Raw genomic sequence first — 15,854 nt, forward strand, 5'->3', positions numbered from 1 at the left:
CATTGGTCAACCCAAATGACATGACTAAAAACTCATAGTGCCCATACCGAGTGCGGAATGCAGTCTTAGGGACATCAGACGCCCTAAATCCTCAGCTGATGGTAGCCAGATCTCAAGTCTATCTTTGAAAACACCTTTTCTCCCTGAAGCTGGTCAAACAAATCATCAATCCTCGGCAGTGGATACTTGTTCTCTATCGTCACTTTGTTCAATTGCCGGTAATCAATACACATCCGCATCGAACCATCCTTCTTCTTCATAAATGACACCGGCGCACCCCAAGGAGAAACACTAGGCCTGATAAAACCCTTCTCTAGTAAATCCTGCAACTGGTCCTTTAACTCATTTAACTCTGGCGGGGCCATGCGATACGGCGGAATAGAAATGGGCTGCGTGCCCGGAGCCAGATCAATACAGAAATCAATATCCCTGTCGGGCGGCATACCCGGCAGGTCTGAAGGAAACACCTCGGGGAACTCTCGAACAACAGGATCAGAGTCAATAGAAGGAACCTCTGCGCTGGAGCCACGGACATATGCCAGATAAGCCAAACACCCCTTCTCGACCATGCGTCGAGCCTTAACACATGAAATAACTCTGCGAGTGGCATGACCTGAGGTCTCTCTCCACTCTAGTCGGGGAAATTAAGCCAAGGTCACGGTCTTGGCGTGACAATCTAAGATGGCATGTTACGGGGACAACCAATCCATCCCCAATATGACATCGAATTCCACCATATCTAAAAGCAGTAAATCAACACGGGTCTCAAAACCGCCAATAACCACTATACATGAACAATGGTCGCAATCCACCACAATAAAATCACTCACCGGCGTAGACACATAAACAAGGCACTCAAAGAATCACTGGCATGACCCGATAGGGCGCAAACTAGGACCGAAGCTTCTTTACCATAAGCCAGAACAGTACCTGCACCTCCACCTCTGATACCTTTATCTCCACTTCTCGCATCTCTACCTCCACCTCTAATACCTTTACCTCCACCTCTCGCATCTCTACATCCATCTCTAATACCTTTATCTCCACAAAGCCTCCGAAGACGTAGCTGATCTATCACTGGTCTGTGTTGCTGCTCAGCTGAAGAAGCGATACATGACCTTGCCATTCGCGAAAGAACGGAGTAGAAATTCAGTCAGCATTTGAGAAACCAATCGCACGACAAGAAAGAACAAATGAGAGGTTTTCCTAACTCAATAGACTCTGGGGAACAAGTACAGACGTCTCTGTACCTACCCCTCAGACTCTACTAAGTTTGTCCGTGAGTTGTGAGACCTATGTAACCTAATGCTCTGATACCAACTTGTCACGACCCGGATTTCCCACCATCGTGATCGTGATGGCGCCTACTCGTGGTAGCTAGGCAAGCCAACTTATTTACCTTTTCATCACTAAACAATTAATTTAGCAGTTTATAACAGCAATTTAGAACTTGAAGTTTAACAAGAATAAAAGCGGAAGTCTGATTTATAAAAAAAAATGATTCAAAACGCAAAACCGTCAATAATAGCCTCTACCCAAGATTTTGTGTCACATTACTCACGAACCACTAAGAATAAACTAAATACAAAGGTCTGAAAGAAATATAACAGCTATCTGTCTCGAAAACAATGAGGCAACAGTCAAAAGGAAAACATAAAGAAGAGATGCCGGGCCTGCGGACGCCTGCAAGGCTACCTCAGTCTCGTGAATAGGAAAGTCTGCTCCCGAACTACTGCTGCTGCTGCTCCTCAAAACCTGGACCTGTGCAAAAATGCACAGAAGTGTAGCATCAGCACAACCGACCCCATGTGCTGGCAAGTGTCTAGCCTAACCCCGGCAAAGTAGTGACGAGGCTAGACTGGACATCACATAAACCTGTGCAGTTATAACTTTACAGCAGGAATCGAATACCAAGTAATTAACAACATGGAGGGGAGACATGCTAAGGGGAGATACAATATTAACAGCAATCCAGAGTAACAACTAAAACGGCTTAGGTTCACAATGAACAAAGAATCAATACTCCAGTACAAACACATAGCCTCAATAACTGTTGCGGCGTGCAACCCACTCCATAATTACTATTGTTGTGGCGTGTAACCCACTCCATAATTACCCATTCCCCACGAACTCTAATATGTAATTTGTTTTGAAATCGGACCTCAAATCGAGGTCCAACTCCCCAATTTATAGAAAACCTAGGTTCTACCCAAAAATCCCAATTTCACCCATGAAAATCTTTGATTTCAAGTGGAAAACATGTTTAATGATGTTAAAAGTTGAAAGAATTGAGTAAAAATCAACTTACAAATGATTTGGGATGAAGTTTGCTCTTGAAAAATCGCCTATGGTGTTTGGGTTTTTGAAAGAATGGTGGAAAGTGATGAAAATTCGACTAAGTATAAAATTTGCTGGGCCTCGGATATGGGAAATGCGAACATAGGTTAGCATTTGCGAACAAAACAGGCGTGGGAATTGCGAACATTTTAGTTCGCATTTGCGAACTTGGGTCTGGAGGCAATTTTCGCATTTGCGAAAATTTCATCGAATTTGCGATGACCCCTACCTCGCATTTGCGAGCCTTTCTCCCGCATTTGCGAACACAGAGGGAAAATGGGGCTACCGCATTAGCGAAGAAGACGTCGCATTTGCGACTGGGCAACCCTCGCATATGCGAACATATTGTCGCATTTGCGACCCAAACAAAGTCTCCCCTTTTTCGCATTTGCGATCAAGTGGTCACATTTGCGATATCGCAAATGCGAAGACACCAGCACTGAAAATACCAGATTTTTAAAAATGAGAAAATGCAATCCGATGTCTATCCAAAACTCACCCGAGCCCTCGGGGCTCCAAACCAAACATGCACACAACCTCAAAAACATCCCACAGACTTACTCGCGCGATCAAATCGCCAAAATAACATCAAAATCATTGAATCAAGCCTCAAAACACATGATTCTTCTTCTAAACTTCATAACCTTTCAAGCTTTGAACTCATAGTCCGAAACACGTCAAACGACGTCTGATTTCGACCAAACTTTACAGAAAGCACTTAACACATATTTAAGACTTGTACCGGGCGTCGGAACCAACATATGAGCCCGATACCATAGTCTTTTAATCAATTTTCATTTCCATTTTCCTTAATGATTTCAGATAAACAATTTCACGAAAAAATTCATATCTCGGGCTCTAGACCTCGGAATTTGATTCCGGGCACATGCCCGAGTCCCATATTCGGACCTTCCGGGACCGTCCAATCTCGGGTCCGGATCCGTTTACCAAAAATATTGACCAAAGTCAACTATAATCATATTAATATCAAAAATCTTCAAATTTTTCGCGGAATTCACATATTTCAACATAAAAGCTTTTCGGCTACGCGCCCGGACTGCACACGCAAAATCGAGGCAAGTAAAAAAATGAGGTTTTAAGGCCTCGAAAGCACGGAATGGATGAGGAACTAGGTGATGACCCTTTGGGTCGTCACACAAGTACAACTCAATATCACAAGTCTAAAACAATTCCCAAAATCCGGAAACTCATGGACAACACAGGCTACAGAAGTGTATAGTAAAGGTTCCAAACTCCAGAATTTCTAACAACCGAAGAAGGAAAACTAAGTACTAAAGATAGAGTAAGAGGGAGACTCGTCGGTCTGCGGACGCAGCAGATCTACCTCGAAGTCTCCGTAGTCCTCCTGCCTCACTGATAGTGCGCCTGAGTGGAGGTACCTGGATGATTTGCACATGAAAAACATGCGCAGGAAGGGCATGAGTACACCACAGCGGTACTCAGTAAGTGCCAAGCCTAACCTCGGTTGGGTAGTGACGAGGAAGGTCAGGACCCTACTGAGACAAAATATAATAATAATTTAACAATATAAAAATCTGACAGATATAATAAGTACAGCAGTGAGATAAGACAAGTCAACGAGGCTATAACAACTACACGAGTACAAAATAAACACAGAGTAAACACAGCTCAATACCAATGATAACAATGAGGGTCTCCCAGGATACCGTCCTGTAGCCCTTTTTTTCTCATCTGTCCAGCGGATCTCCCGGGATACCGTCCCGTAGTCCATCATATGTGTACATCCGAAGGATCTCCCGGGATACCGTCCCGTAGTCCAACCACCAATGTGCAGGGGGATATATCGGGAATCTAACCCGCAGTCCCAAAGTAAAAGTGCAGGGGGATCTATCGGGAATCTAACCCGCAGTCCCAAAGTAAAAGTGCAGGGGGATCTATCATGAATCGAACCCGCAGTCCCAAAGTAAACAAACAAGGGGGGGAGCTACCGGAATCCCACATCCGTAGTCCCAATGTAAATGCGCAATCACAACCAGAAGGTACACGGAAACGAAGTACAAAAGACAAGCAACAGGTAGTACTGGCCTAGCATGTTTCACGTAGTACAATTAAGGCAACTTAAGCAATTAGGCAAGTTAAATCAACTAAACATGCTTTCCTAATCTAGCACAGGTTATAATTGCAAGTAGAATAAAGCAAATATGAAAGGAACTCAATCTCAATATCTTAAGAAAACCGGATTTCCAACAATTGGCTCAAGTACGCACCCGTCACCTCGCGTACAAGGCACTCAAGTCAACAAATAACAAATCCTAAGGAGAAAAGTCCCCCACACAAGGTTAGACAAGCCACTTACCTCGAACCGGCTCAATATCAATAGAAATCCACGCCTTTGCCACGAGTATCCGACTCCAAATGGCCCAAATCTATTCAATTCAATTACATATCGTAAATAATATTGCAAACAACTGATTCCACTATTAAAGTTAAAGCTAGGGCGCGAAAATAGATAAAATGACCAAAATGCCCCTTAGGCCAACATCTCGGAATCGAATAATTTTTACATTTTCAGAACCCTCGTACTCTCACGAGTCTAACCGTATAAAAATCTCCCAAATCGTAGGTCAATTGCCCACTCAAAACTCAATAATTAGGTCTATAAAGTTTCTTCCAATTTTCCCCAATTTTGACCTTGAATTCGAATTCTAATGGTGGATTTAACTATATAATGATGAAATATAACAAGAAGGGACCAAAGAAACGTTACCCGGTGATCTTCACATCAAATCCCACTCAGAATCGCCTTAAACCGAGCTCTCAATTGATTTTTGCAACTTATGAACTCAAACCCTCGACATCTCTATTTCTGTCCAGGGGTTTCCGCTTCTACGGACAAGGGACCGCTTCTGCGGTCCCGCTTCTGCGGACCACGAGCCGCTTCAGCGGTTCTTCATTAAAGTCAAGATTTTCGCTTCTACGGCCCTTCACCGCACCTGCGGTTGCCGCTTATGCGGATTCATTACCGCTTCTGCAGTTTCAAACAAAATTCCAAGGACCGCATCTGCGACTCGCAGGTGCGTAACCGCTTCTGCGGTTAAACTTCCGCACCTGCGGAAACTGAAGAAGCACTCGAATTTCGCTCCTGCAGTGGTCTAGCCACTTCTGCGGCTCCGCTTCTGCCCTTCCCAAGCCGCAGAAGCGGAAATACCAGATGACAGAACCTTCAGCAATTCATTCAACTTCAAAATTTTCCCTCAACCACCTGAAATCATCCCGAGGCCCCCGGGACCTCAACTAAAAGCACCAATACCACCTAATACCTTATTCGAACTTGTACCAATCCTTAAAACACCTAAAACAACGCCAGAAACCCGAATTAATCAAAGATTCAAGTCTAAGAACCTCAAATTCCAACCAAACACGCTTTCGATCAAAAACCTGACCAAACCTCGTCCGAATGACCTGAAATTTTGCACACACATCCCAAATGACATGACGGAACTACTGTAATTTCCGGAATTCCAATCCGACCCTCGGATCAAAAACTCACTACCGGACCGGAAACTTCAAAAATACAAACTCCGGCATTTCAAGCCTAAATGAGCTACGGACTTCCAAAATACATTTCGAACACGCTCCCAACCCCAAAATCACCTAACGGAGCTAACGGAACCATCGGATATCCATTCCGAGGTCGTCTTCACACTGTTCCGACTACGGACCATTTTTCAACACTTAAGCTCTCGTTTAGGGACTAAGTGTCCCAAAACTCTCCGAAACTCAACACCCAACGTCCCGGCAAACCAAAGCAGAAATGAACTTAGGGGAAACAGTTAATGGGGGATCGGGGCGTAATTTCCAAAAATGACCGGCCGGGTTGTTACACCAGGAATTTGTCAATACCTCGTTTTTCATTCTGGGCAGTTAGTAAAGCAGTCCAAATTTCCCTTGGCGACTTTAGATTGCAGTAGAGATCATAGAGTCGATCTGTCGAGGTATTCAGAATATGACCGCGACACAACAATTCATCATGTTCTCGTTTCTTACTGTCTTTCTTGACTGCATCAGAATCTTTGCTGTAGGCTCAGGCATCGCAAGCAAGGCAGAATCAAGAACATAGTAGATATTGAGAGCAGACAACAAGAATATCATCTTGTCTCTCCAGCGGGTAAAATTCGTTCCATCAAAGCGATCAAGTTTGATGAACTCCTTCGGATTCTCAACAACAGACATCAATTTCTCCATAGCAGTATAACTCTTTAAGATTGTTAGAAAATAATAAACAAAAAATAGCTTTGAGGTGTGAAATTCGACTGTCCTTAAAGAGTTATCGCCTGTATACTAATTTAGGAAAATACAAAACGATTCTCTTCAGGATACAACAAAGCCTAAAATAATACTTGTGATTTTTCTATACCACTTCGTTGAAAATTCTTGTGTATTTATAGGTAACCAACAGACCCTTTCAGACAAGATTTGTTGTTTCACAAACATACATATTTGGTTGGACCCTTTCATAACAGACATAACTATTTATTCGAATTTTGAATTTAAAATTCAAATAAATTTGATTTTTCTGTCACAAAAATAAAATAATTAATTTTAGGATCTGACCCGGCCCGCGCCCAAGCCCCAAGTCCAAGTCCAAGTCTTTGATTATAATATATAAATATATAGTGTACTTAATTGCACACACTTAAAAGTATGTATCCTAAATCAAAGATATAAAAGGGACAAGTGCTTAAAAAGCTTCAAAAATGCCTTCTCTCTTCCAATGTAGGAACAACCCACTTCCCAACTTGTGAATAACAAACTATCTTACACCCCATTATATTAGCCACAAAACATCAGTCAGCTAATGACATGGCAGGTGGAAGAAAGACATGAGCAGGTTAGAAAAATAGTCCTGAACATGGGCACTTGAGAAAAACACACTCATGGTGCTAATCAAGTTACAAGTTAGATACACTGTGATGTTTGGCTTAATGTATGCATATTTTGATGTATATTGCCTCACATTTTGCTCATGTCTCGTAGATTTGAGATGTTTAATATGATGATTTGTGCTAAATTGTGGTATTTCTATGAGTAGGAATCATTCGGATGCAATTTGGGACGCAATTACGCGAATTGGAGCGAAATTGGGAAGAAAAGGCAAAAAATAAAATTTGAGCAATTTACAAAATGTTGAAAAGTTGAGGGCCAGGGCCAGCACCCCACGCTGCCCTGGACGCCCAAAACGCAAACATGTCTTAATTTGACTAGGACTGGGTTATTTCGACCCTAAGAAGCCCCCAACTAAAGGAAAAATGCATAAGTACCCCCCTGACCTATACCCGGATTCCCAACTACACACTTTTTCTTTGCGGGAATTCTATTACCCCCCTAAACTTATTTTAAATGGAATTATTTGTACCCTTAACGCTGACGTGGCAGAGTGTGTGTGTTTCACTCTCCCAAAGGAGAGTGAAAAGCAAGAAAAAATGATTTTCAGATTATTTTTCATTCTTTTTTTACCATTTTTTCTTACTTTTTCCTTTTCCTTTTCCTTTTCCTTTTTCTTTGTCTTTTTTCTTTTACTTTTTTTTTCGTTTCTTCTCTAATTTCGGCGGATATTCATTCACCGACGACTTTGTCTAACCGTTTTTCTTCTATTTTTTTTTTCACACACAAATTAAACTCTCAAAAAGATCTATTCATAAGCAAAGCAAAATACACCCAGATTTGGGGGGGAAAATTGCATCATCGGAAAACCCTTTCCCACGCCAGAAAAAAATGATGTATTAAAATTTTAACTGGAAAAAGTTTTCTCAGCTTATATTCATTTTTATTTCTTTTGCTCTTCCTCCCACACATAAATTATACTTTCAAGAAAAATTTATATATATATATATATAAAACAAAACACACTTAGATCGGGACAAAAATCAATCGCCGGAAAAAAAAATTCACCGGAAAAAATGGTATTTGTGAAATTCCGACGACCACCATTTTATGCCGCCGGTGACCAAAACAAAAAAAGAGAGAGAATGAAATAACCAAAAAAAAATGAGATTAATAAGAAATAAGAAAAAAGGATAAGAAAAAGAAGAAAGAATAAAAAAAAGTACAAAAAATACATGTGGGGGCGCGTGTAGATCACCACTTGCCAAGAGTTTAGTTGTTAGCGTTAAGGGTGCAAATAATTACATTTAAAATAAGTTTAGGGGAGGTAATAGGATTCCCGCAAAGAAAAAGTGTATAGTTGGAAATCCGGGTATAGGTCGGGGGGGGTACTTATGCATTTTCCCTATAGCTAATTAATGCATATTCTCACATTAATTTTTGACTTAACTATGATAAATTATAATTATTTGGTGTAAATATCGAATGCGAGTATGATAGGGATACTACGACTAAGAGATCTCGAATTCAATTTTTATGTAAAATGAGTTCATGTCCGACAAGAAATGACATTTGATGGATTTTTTTAAAATCACTATTTATATTTTGATCCTATGAAGAAAAGTTTTGGAAAAATAGTTCGATGTCAGAATTTTGAAGACGCGAGACATAATTTTAAAGCACCAAGAATTTGACGATCACCAAAATTTCATCCACAATGGGAATTCTAATGATCAATTAGAAATTTGTAGCCAATTGTACAAAAATATGGCAACCGTCAAAATATTATATGGGTCATCATAACTTACAAAATTATGGCAACTATTAGAATTCAAGGGAAACTTACACAAATGTCCCATATAAATCTCAACTTACCAACCTCTAGCCATTAGTCATAGACTTACCAAAACTAGCCAACAAAAATTGAAAACCTAAATAATAGGGTTCTTTCTATCAAAGAATCACATGCAAAAATCACCTTCCATATTTTTAAGGGTGATTAGCAACATTAGATACAAGACGGAAAAGAAATTTCATGGACGGGGTGGCAAATAAGGTGATGAAATATAAAAATCTATACAATATTTCAAAAATCTAAACAAAACAGGAACTTTTTCAATGGGTATAGTTGAAATTCATTGAAAATATATAGATAAGTCAATATACAAAATTTGAGGAAGATTGGAGGTGATTTGGACTAGTTTTGTATCAAAATTCTTAATTAAATCGAGTTCAAAAAAGTCTTCTGCGACACATGTATTAAACATGTATCACGCATGTATCTCACACACATGTTTACATGGATATACACGTGATACACAATTGATACAAATATGATACATATGTGATACACAAATGATACACAAATCATTTTTTTCATGTTCAGCTTTTATTTCGAATTTTCAATTCAAACGACTTCAAAACTTCACCAAATCATCCCAAAAATGAGATTCAAGCTCCTTAAGTTGTGCCCAATCTATCCTAATAACACCCACTCAAAACAAAGCAAAAATTTGATATTTTTTTTGCTACAAATAGCTAATTGGCTAATTTGGCTAATATTAGTAATATTTTATCAATTGGCCAATTTTTATAATGAGCTACTTATAAATGGACATAGCTGGTAATTTCCCTTAGAATTCTCCCAAATCACCATAAGACATGCCCAAAAATTTCAAACCAACATACATCAAAATTCTGACCAAAAACTATTTTTATAAAACTTTTTTTTACCGGGGATAAAATTTAAGTGGTGGCACTAAATGATTCATATTATCATTCTTCTGGGGAAGGCCATTCTTAGGGATAATATTTAGATATTAATCGGTACTTAATATGAACTAAAATTTCAATTTCAAGATAATTCAATATATTTTTATTTCGAAAAATTAAAATTCAAAATATATTGGCTAATTGCTAAATAGTAACCCCTTAGATTAGAATGAGTACATGGTGTTATGATGGGCTTAGTGAATGAGTTTGGCCCAGTTGGCAGCCTCTGTAAAATAACTAAAACGGCGAAGTCGAAACTGTCCTAAAGCTGCAAAAATGGCTGCTTCTTCTTCTTCCAAAAAGCTGCTTCTACTTCGAAAACCGCTTTGCAGAGCTCTCAAACCTAATTTCTCCCCATCTCCCTCTTCTTCAATAATACGAAGATCATTTCTTTCTTATTCTTCTTCTTCTACTCATAGTAAATATCTTCTAGAACCTTCGGTTACTATTTCCAAATCGTTTCTCTCAGAACTTTCTAGAAGCTATTGCTCGCACTCGTCTCCTCTCCCAGATGCTTCTCAAGGTCCTGCCGCTATCGATTACCGGTATGTTTGCTTTATGTGTAACAATTTTAGTTCCAGTCACTTGCTTCCAACTTCCGTGTTTGGTATTTTTTGTTCATGTTGCTGGGTGATTATGGAATTTGCTTGAATAAATGCAGAGCGTAGATTGAGTATTTATAAGTTGGATTTCTTAGTTTCCAATGTGTTTGAAACTAGTTTGATCGCCTTTTGTTGCAAAAATTGTGACTACCTTAGGATGTTACTCTCTCCATTTCATTGAACCTTTTCGGAATACGAGGGTCAAACTGTACTAATTATTTCGGTGTGAACTCGGATATTGAATTTTCAAAAATTTTGAAATAAAATTTACATTTTTAGAAACCACATAAATAGTACTACTATATAAGTCACACTAGTTAGCAATTCAATTTTTTGTTTTTGCAAAAAAACATGGTCCAAGAAAACCTTGTTTGACTCCTCAAATAGTAATAGGTTCACATAAAACCGGAGGGAGTACTATATTTGAAAATTTTGAAATAATCAATGTCCAAACATTGTTTGAAATAAGTGCTATTGAATAAAGTTTGGATTTTTGTAAACAAAATGACGTAATTGGCATTGGTTGCTTTAATCGCTTTTTTTCCATACTCGTTAAAACAACTTCATTGAGGAAAACATTTTCCGTCATACCAAACACACAAGGTCTTTTTGATTTCCTTCCCTCTGCTCCTTCGCCTAATTGCTAATCATCACTATAATGGGTGCAAGAGCATAGTTGTTCAAAGATGGAATTTTTTCTTATTTGATTAAGCAGCTTAGTGTCCTCATTTTATACCTCATCTCAGAGAATCTTTGACTATAGGGAAAATGTGATTGACTGTCTATGTAATTGAGGAGAGAATGCATCTGCAGGTTAATTTATTGATTTGTGGAAGCTGTGGTCCAGTGCTAGAAGTGTCTGTGGTAATAGATGAATCTTAATGTTGATTTACACTTGTGTCTGATAACGGAATAGCTATTTTGGGTTTGTTTCTGCTGATGCGTTGCATGGTTGATGTTCAATTGTTGATGTGAGGTACAGTTAAGGTGGATGCAAAATCAAAAGTCTTATACATAACGTAGAAGAAAGAAGTCAGGAGAAGCTTCTAATAACTGCACATAAGTGACAGATGAAAAGTAAATTGGGAAAGACTGAAATTTGATGGTACACCTTTTTTCTAAGTGTTAGAGGGAAGAGTATCATCAAAACATTTGCACTATGGATTGTCGTCCAATGGATGCATAACTTATGGCTAATGCTCCCATCTTGCGCAATTAGTCCCACACAATCAGTGCTTGGCACTTAGATTTGTGTCTTATGTACAGTACAGTTGATCCCCCCCCCCCCTCCCCCCGGCGTGCCTCGGGTGTGTGCCTGTTTCTCCGTCTCTAATAGATCAACAGAGGAGGTTGTCTCCTCTATGTCATTCTTAGAATGTCCTTCCATAGTTGGAATTTTATTGATGTAAAGGAAAATGTGTTTGTATCTAACATCTAAATTTACAAATCTACAGTTCTCTGCTGCAGGAAGATGAGTATCACAGACTGGCTAATGCTACTATCCATGGCTTGCTGGATAAGTTGGAGGTACCCTGATGTATTTTGATATACTTAGTTCAAGTATTTACTTTATTTGTATTTATATTTTTGTTAGACTTCCCCGTATATGTACCTTTATCTTAATGGTTGCACTTTGAACTTCAATGGGATTACTGATGTTTATTTCTCAGTCTAATTGTTGAGTTTGTTTGTCATTATGGATGCTTAACTTATAGAACAAGATTGATATTTGTGGACTGTAGGCATTACATTTGAAAGCTTTAATCGGTGAATTAGGCCATCAGCTGGCTTTCTGAAACTTCCACGTGCAAATTATGTGTAAGAGGGTCTTAGGGAACATTTCTGATTTGGGGCCTGGGCCAGTATCTTAAACCTACATTTGTTTTTCCTGGTTATCTGTAGTTTTTGTCTCAAATTTGGTTTTAATACATTTTAGATCGTTATATCTGTAATGACATCATATCTTCTTTTTTTTTGTTTCTAAAAGTTTAGATAGTATCAGGAACTTCTCTTAAACCTAATGCATTTTAAGAACGGGCCTTCACAAAACTTAAAAGTATGATGAACTTTTAACTATCATGGGTGAGGCCAGAAGTTTCATCTTCAGGCGCTGCAAAAAAAAAAAGGTAACAATTTTTTTTTTGAGAATGGTAACAGTAAATATAAAAAGGTTACAATTGGTACTATAAACTAGCGCCAACTTCAAAAACAATATCAGTAATTTGTGCTGATATCAACCGGAAATTAAAAACTTTAGATTGGATTACTCTTTACTTCAGTATCAAAAAGATACCACAGAGAGCTTTTCTCTTGTGCATGGGCTATTTATCAATACCAATGCCTAAATTGACTTTGAGAGGCCTAAACAATAAAAGATGCGGTTAAACTTTGAAAGGTGTTTCTAACATTGAAATCCATCTTTGTTAAGTTGACGAAGGGAACTCAGCCTTCGAGTGTGAATCAGATTGGACTCCACTAATATCAGAACTCTCTATGTATGTCATTTGGATTGAATTTCCCAAGTGGCTGGTTGAAGATGCTTATTTTTTCTTTGGGGAGTTGAGGAGCACGTTACTCCAAACATGGGTTATGCATCCGTGGAGAGACTATGGCCCCATTCAGCCCCATTTCCTTCCTTCTCTTGTTAAAATTGTTCATCAATCTCCTAATGTCAAATTGAGTTGGGTTGTTTTGTACATAATATTAGCATTCTGCATTATTTGGTTGTTTGTTAACAGTTGTCTCTTGTTCTACTTGACAGGAATATGGAGACTCAGTTGATATTGATGGTTTCGATGTGGATTACGGGGTGAGAAGGATAAAATTCATTAAACTGTATTTCTTTCGAGTTCTTGTTTGTCTTGATGTTTTGATTTTGTTCTCAGAATGAGGTGTTAACGCTGAAGCTTGGGGACTTGGGAACTTATGTGATAAACAAACAAACGCCCAATAGGCAGATTTGGATGTCTTCGCCAGTGAGGTAGCAATCTCTCTCTCTCTCTCTCTCTCTCTCTCTCTCTCTCTCTCTCTCTCTCTCTCTCTCTCTCTCTCTCTCTCTCTCTCTCTCTCTCTCTCTCTCGTGTGTCCTGGTTTGTCTTTTTATTTCCATATATTCTTGGTGGACCATACCAAAAATCAACCTGCCCCACAATGTAGTCCACAAACATCCATCACCTGTGCCACCTCAATTATTTCTTTGTGCTCTCTTTTTGTCAATTTGGAAACACATCTTGTACTTACTTCCTGTACAGTTTTATATAACACTTCAGCATGCTCAGGAAAAAGAATTTGTGATGCAAAGTCAACATTAAAGAAACAACCATGAGGAGTAATATTTACACACAGATTATTTTGGAGCAGCAAGCGATTGTTAATAACCAGTGTATGTGTATTAGCAGTATGAATAGGCCCATGTCGAAAGAGTGTGTGGATCGTGGAGGGGCTTTCCCTTTACTCTCCCTGGACATGGTCGAAGTGAAATCGGATTCCCAGTGTTCCACATTCTTCATTAAAGAATGCATATGACCGTAGGATGTTGCGTGGGAAGAACGTTAGAATTACCTAAACATGATTTCTTGCCAAAACTTGAAGATTGCTAACTTTTGAAAATTACCACTTAGGTTGTGATGCTCAAACAGCATGTTGATTGCATCTAAATATCTCTTAGAAAACCGTTCTAGATCTGGATTCTTGAGGAGAAATTCAAAACGTTTTATTTTGTTTTAGACACTGCACTAACATCTTGACTGGATTTGCTGGTTTAACCAATGCGGCAGGTTGTCCATTGTGAGTTCCTCCACTGGTACTTTAAACTTGTGATATCTAACTAAACTCAGTATGCTCATTTCAATCCGATTTACCGATTTAGTTCCAACAACATCTAGGCTTCATAACATTACCTAGTTTATTGATCTTAGTATTATTCTTCATGTAATTTTCCAGATAAGCGTCAACTGATTACTAGCAGTTGTCTCTTTCATGTAGAGCTTGACCTCTTCCACATTTTTTAACTGATTGATATTTGAAGTAAGATCGAAGTGCTTTTCTTTTGATGAAGCGTTTGCGCATAGATGTTACCCTAGTTTATTAACCAAAAATAGTACGGGTCTACCTGGCAGTGGGTTCTAGCAGATGGAAGAAAAGTAAAGAAACTGGTTGATACTTGGTATCGTACAGGGTTGACTGGATAAGTATATGCTATTTCTATATTTTTCATTTTCTTTTTATCATTGTGATTCAGGTGTAGAAAGTTAAGCTAATAGTACTCATTAAAAGTTTTAACATACTGTCAAAATTTCCCAAAAATAGTACGAATCTACCTGGAAGTGGGTTCTGCATATTGGTAGCAGTATCACTTCAATGCATTGTGATCTTTTAATTGTCTTTGAGCTTTTACTGAAGTTGGCATATAATACTATAACCATTTGCTCGTTCTGGTTTGTGTTGAGTTTGGGTGTTCACATATGCACCCATCTGTTCTCCATTGTGTTCTTCACGAAACATTTTTCTTGCAGTGGCCCATCAAGGTTTGACTGGGATCAGAACTCTCAAGGTTGGATCTATAGGCGAACCAAGGCTAACCTGCGAACTGTTTTGGAAGACGAATTAGAAAAACTATGCGGAAGTGCCATTAATCTTTCTTGAATCACTGCAGATTTTTTTATGTTTAATGTTGCTACTTCTAGTAGCATTTACGTGTTTGGAATAATTACCTATAGCTCCTATTATCTTTCTCTTGTAAGTTGTAAATCTTTGCTTTTTAACTATTATATGGTGTGATTTTTGGAGAATGGAAAAAGTGATTTTATGGTTGTTTGGGACATTATGGAGCTAGATTGTAAAATAGGTACACTGTCCATCTTATAAAATGAGCTCGCAAAATGATATTGGTATCCAATAATTGGATCAATTCACCTATTGCCTTAATATTTTGGGTTAGATACTCAGATTCTTTTATACTTTATGATTTTAGAGTCATAACTTTTGGGAGCCTACTTTCTCAATTCAGTCCATGAAGCTATTTTGGGCTTTCTTTGCTTATTGAGCTTAATTTGTCTCTCCACTCGATGCCCAATTTTGTTGAGCCTCATCTTTCTCTACTTTAGAAAAACAAATAAAGGCAAAAAATAAATTCTACTTGTAAAGAAGTTTGAAATGTTCTGAATCACTATTATTCATTGTCTTAAGGTATTCAATGATATTTCACAGAAAATTGCATCTTTAAAAAATAATGAGTTCTTATTTGGCATAACATGTGCCAACTTTATTGTAGTATTT

The 15,854-nt window shown here is 38.5% G+C and overlaps 1 protein-coding gene across 1 annotated transcript; it reads left to right on the plus strand.

Moving 5' to 3' along the window:
• Nucleotides 1-10,212: 10,212 nt before the first annotated feature.
• LOC109221440 (frataxin, mitochondrial) lies at nucleotides 10,213-15,474 on the plus strand. The gene is made up of 5 exons (XM_019385926.1): nucleotides 10,213-10,520; nucleotides 12,032-12,104; nucleotides 13,339-13,386; nucleotides 13,463-13,557; nucleotides 15,092-15,474. Exons 1-5 carry the CDS (start codon nucleotides 10,252-10,254, stop codon nucleotides 15,219-15,221), a joined length of 615 nt encoding a protein of 204 aa, XP_019241471.1. The 5' UTR covers nucleotides 10,213-10,251; the 3' UTR covers nucleotides 15,222-15,474.
• The last annotated feature ends 380 nt before the right edge of the window (nucleotides 15,475-15,854 follow it).

The sequence above is a fragment of the Nicotiana attenuata genome, unplaced genomic scaffold (assembly GCF_001879085.1).
Source record: "Nicotiana attenuata strain UT unplaced genomic scaffold, NIATTr2, whole genome shotgun sequence".
In the NCBI taxonomy this organism is placed as follows: domain Eukaryota; kingdom Viridiplantae; phylum Streptophyta; class Magnoliopsida; order Solanales; family Solanaceae; genus Nicotiana; species Nicotiana attenuata.

Excerpts from the sequence above, each read along its gene's own strand:
- LOC109221440 (XM_019385926.1), top strand. The coding sequence starts at position 10,252 with ATGGCTGCTTCTTCTTCTTCCAAAAAGCTGCTTCTACTTCGAAAACCG. Across the intron at positions 10,521-12,031 it reads CCTGCCGCTATCGATTACCG|TTCTCTGCTGCAGGAAGATG; the intron begins GTATGTTTGCTT and ends ACAAATCTACAG. Across the intron at positions 13,387-13,462 it reads GTTTCGATGTGGATTACGGG|AATGAGGTGTTAACGCTGAA; the intron begins GTGAGAAGGATA and ends TTTTGTTCTCAG.